Genomic DNA, 4,126 nt, shown 5'->3' with positions numbered 1-4,126 from the left:
CCCCCCCCCCCCCCCCAGCTCTACTTGGGGAAACAGTTGTTGTGACCTCTTTGCATGCAATGCAGCTCCATTTAAATCTGTTGTTTTCCAGGATGAGGGATCTTCAAGCCATTGACAGCTTGCTCTTGAAAGAGTTAATGTCATGTCGTGCAAACGAGTACAACTTTCTTCCCAGAGAGGCTGGCCTGAAGCTGATGGAGTCGGCTTCCACAGAGGTTACCCACTGACACACTTTGACATTTCTGACTGTCTGTGAAGGCTTATGGGATTGCTAAAAATAAATTCTCTTCCCAGTTATGTCTATCTAATATATAGTATTTTTTTTCAGAATCACAGTGGAGTGTCTGCAAAATGCAGAGACGCCAGAGTGGAAGAACTGTGGGGTCTGACCAATTTCTTTGGATACAGCACACAAACGTTTGTTCAAGCTGTCAATTTGCTTGATAGATTCCTCGCCATTATGAAGGTAGGAATTGAACAAAGTATAACATGTAGTTTCAAGTTAGAACTTTGCATGCCTTATATCACATTTCTATCACTAGTAAAAAAGAAAACACAACCACAATGTCCTTTTTTGACTTTGACTCATGGGATACTGAATCACTCTTATCACTGTTGTGTCATTGTGTCAGGTGCAGCCCAAACACTTGCCCTGTATTGGAGTCTGCTGTCTTCACATTGCAGCCAAAATGGTCGAGGAAGAGAACAATGTCTCACCCACGCATGAACTCATCCGCATCAGCCAAAGCAAGTTCACTGTCTCAGACCTGTGTCGTATGGAGAAGATCATCTCAGAGAAGCTCAGTGTGGAGCCCGAAACAGTGACAGCCTTAACCTTTCTACACCTCTACTACGCAGCCTTTACATCCCTATCTGCTGGAAGGTAAACATTTAATTTTAATTTGGTTACTCTTGTTGTTACTGCTGACGCATTGCTCCAGTTTGCATGGAGTTGGTCAAATAGATTCTGCTTTATGAGCTTTGTACTGGCGGATCACATTCCGCTCCCTCTATATTTTAAGGGAGGAGATCCCAAGCATTGGGAGACTGGAAGCCCAGCTAAAAGCCTGCTTATGCCGGCTTGTTTTCTCTAAAGCAAAAGTAAGGCTTGTTCTCAGGTGAAAATTTCACAGCATAGCATCATTCACACTTTGAGCCATGGGATTTATTAATCTGCGGGTTTTTTCCTTCACAGCCATCAGTGCTGGCACTGTCCCTCATTGCTCAAGAGTTTGAAGCCCTCCAGTCCATCACCTTGTTGAAGATTGTACAGCAATTCCAAAGACACCTAAAGGTATAAAAAGAGTGGGGCTGCAACAACTGATTGTTTTTTCAATTAATCAATTTAGTTTGCTCTATAAAATGTCTGCATATATTGAAAAATGGACACAACAAGTTATAAAGACCATGGCTATGTTTTCAAATATCTTGTTTTGTCCAACCAATTGTCTAAAGTGAAAGATATTCAGTTACCATTGATACTATAATAACGAGCAGCATTTCCTTGTGGCTAATATGCTAAAGTTTTGTTTCTTTACTCCTCCGATTCCAACATTTCTCACACATATCTGATTTTTTATTATTAATATTTGTGTTGAAATTATACAATGTGTAAAAACACTTGTTTAATGGCAGCATATTTTAAGACTTAAGATTTTAAGATTTTTTGTCTTTCGATGTTTCCTGTTTGTCTTCTTCACAGATCAGCGACAGCGAGTTACTCCACTGGAAGGAACTTGTGGCCCAATGCATGACTGAATACTGTTCAAGCGAATGTAACAAACCAGACAACAAAAAGCTTGTTTGGATCGTTTCCAGGAGAACGGCACAGAATCTTCAGGCCAATCACTTCAGTGTGCCCGGCCTGCCAACTATTCCTGAGGGGAGCTGGGACGAGAGTGAGAGGTTAATAGTCCAGTTTTTCCATTTCCTCAAATTCATGAATCAGAAAATTTGCATCTGCTAACACTAATTAAAAAATAAAACTAAAGGTTTCATTTTAGAGTTGAACTGGATACACAAATGGTTAAATGAGTATTGGAGAAGAGAGTCTTAATTTGCTACAATTTATTATATCACTCTGGCCTTATTGCCGTAGTTGGTATCACTCTGAACTAGCGTTGCAACTAGCAATTACTTTCTTCATTGATTGATCTTTCAATTATTCTTTGGATCAATCTTTTAGTCTCTTTCAGATCAATCTTTTAGTCTGTCCATCCCAGTTTCCCAGAACCCAAGTTGTCTTGTTTAGTCCCATCAACCATCCCAAAAACAGTCAATTAGTACTTGACATATGACTTAATCAATTAGACAAATTGTTGCAGATTAAATGGGCATTCCACAAATGTTGTACTGCACTATTAAGTTCGGGGACTTACAAGAGATAGAGCTTTTAAAAGAATGGTCAAATTGAAGCTACAGGCGCTGACATACCATGGACTCTTAGTTTCTAGTATGAGTCATGCTCTAAAAACATTGTTCAAAGGCATCTATTCATTGGACTCCCCATGTAAAAAGCCACGTCTTTTAAACGCCATACTTGTGTTTGGAACACAGGCTTTGTGTTTTCTGAACCGTCACCAAGCCGAAAACACTAGGGTTCTTTTCTCTATAATTCTACATTACTGTTCAGTCATCGATTAATCAGCTAATTGTTTCAGCTCCACCCTGAAGCACTGAATATTAAGCCTTCCGTTCTCTCCTAGTGAGGACTCCTGTGAGGACATGAGCTGTGGAGAAGACAGCCCATGCGGCTCACCAGGAAGTGACGGCGAAGGAGCCTTCTTCCCCTCCGCCTTTCTCAACCGCAAAAAGTGATGAGTCCTCATTGTGCAGAAGGGACAGCTGTGTGTTTGTCCCCTGAACTGTGTCTGATTTAGGGTGGTCACCGTGTTTCTGAGAAAACCTGTTTCACTTGTTATACCACTGTATAGGTACCACAAGTGACAGGTTTCAATCAAGTGCCTGTTGATTCAGTTTACTGTCTGTTTCTTTAATGTAAAAAACAACAACATATCTTATAAATGCAAAATGGAAAATTGCAATATATTGGCAGCTTGATGGCTTCTGAATGTCTTCTTCCAAGATGTTCTATTTGGTATTGTGTGTGTCTGAGCCGGCACATTCCAGGAAAAGCAGTGAAGCACAACCCAGAACTTGTGTATGTCAGTCGTGAGGTACACTCACTGTTGAATAGTACCAGCTAACACACTAGCACATCCTCAATCTTTTTTTTTTTAAACCTGTTTTTATACTCCGTACCATACATATAGACAGTATTCTGCAAGCGTATGTTATATGTTTACACAATCCTAATGTGACATATAGAACATAGTAGTGTGAAACTATCAGACTGTATATGCATGGATACATTAAAATGTGATAATGAATGGATTTTGTCTGTTTACCAAAATAAGCTTACTGTAAAAAAAAAAGTTGAAAAAAATGTATATAACATGTAAAAAAAGGAGTAAAAATATTGTACGTTTTGTGAATGCTACATGACGTGTATTGTGTTTGGAAATTAATCCTTCCAAATAATGAATTAAAAAAAAATCTTTTTATCTACCACATTTTTTCTGTTTCAATTCACTTGTATTTTCAATTGTCCACTAGTGGTGAACTAGTTGTTGATGAAGTTATTTTAAAGTTCACACTTGTATTTAAACTGAATTCTGTCAGACCAGCAATCCGTATGGGTCAAGAGGAGTATTGTCATGGATAATGTACGTTGACTCTTTGAGACCAGAATGAAACATAGATTTATTCTGGTTCATTTGAGTGGTTTAAATTACGTACACTGAAGAACTGTAACATCAGCTGTCTTTTTTTCCATAAAAATATACGTGTCCTTAAGACAAACACAAAGAATTACTTAAACAACAAACGTGGCTTTAAGAAAGTTAGTTATGTGTTCTTGATCCTGTTTTGTATGATGAAAGAAGTACTCTAAGTTAGCAATACCATAGTGTAAAGGGAAAGTATGAAAATACTTGTTACTAGTAAAAGTCCTGCATTCACAAATTACAAAAGTATTAGTATCAAACTTGAAGTATCAAAAGTAATAGTACTCACCATGCAGAATGGCCCATTTCTGGACTGTGTGTGTGTGTGTGTGTATTATTGA

At 38.5% G+C, this 4,126-nt stretch overlaps 2 protein-coding genes across 4 annotated transcripts in view; both read left to right on the top strand.

Annotated features, from left to right (window-relative positions):
* LOC116689139 (cyclin-G2) overlaps window positions 1-4,126 on the top strand; it is a 14,306-nt gene that overhangs the window by 647 nt on the left and 9,533 nt on the right. The window contains exons 2-8 of one of the 3 annotated variants that reach the window (XM_032515546.1): window positions 92-215; window positions 329-466; window positions 633-883; window positions 1,023-1,101; window positions 1,196-1,294; window positions 1,703-1,905; window positions 2,706-3,449. In XM_032515546.1, coding sequence (XP_032371437.1) covers window positions 93-215; window positions 329-466; window positions 633-883; window positions 1,023-1,101; window positions 1,196-1,294; window positions 1,703-1,905; window positions 2,706-2,817 — 1,005 coding nt within the window. In that variant the 5' untranslated portion in view covers window position 92 and the 3' untranslated portion in view covers window positions 2,818-3,449. Of the gene's footprint in view, window positions 216-328; window positions 467-632; window positions 884-1,022; window positions 1,102-1,195; window positions 1,295-1,702; window positions 1,906-2,705; window positions 3,450-4,126 lie in introns of those variants that run through there. The other 2 variants (XM_032515545.1, XM_032515547.1) reach the window with 2 other exon arrangements.
* Window positions 1-4,126, top strand: part of LOC116689138 (sia-alpha-2,3-Gal-beta-1,4-GlcNAc-R:alpha 2,8-sialyltransferase) — an 18,524-nt gene that overhangs the window by 8,167 nt on the left and 6,231 nt on the right. The gene's annotated exons all lie outside the window — the stretch shown is intronic.

The sequence above is a fragment of the Etheostoma spectabile genome, chromosome 5 (assembly GCF_008692095.1).
Source record: "Etheostoma spectabile isolate EspeVRDwgs_2016 chromosome 5, UIUC_Espe_1.0, whole genome shotgun sequence".
NCBI lineage: Eukaryota > Metazoa > Chordata > Actinopteri > Perciformes > Percidae > Etheostoma > Etheostoma spectabile.
This window is presented reverse-complemented; position numbering and strand designations above follow the sequence as displayed.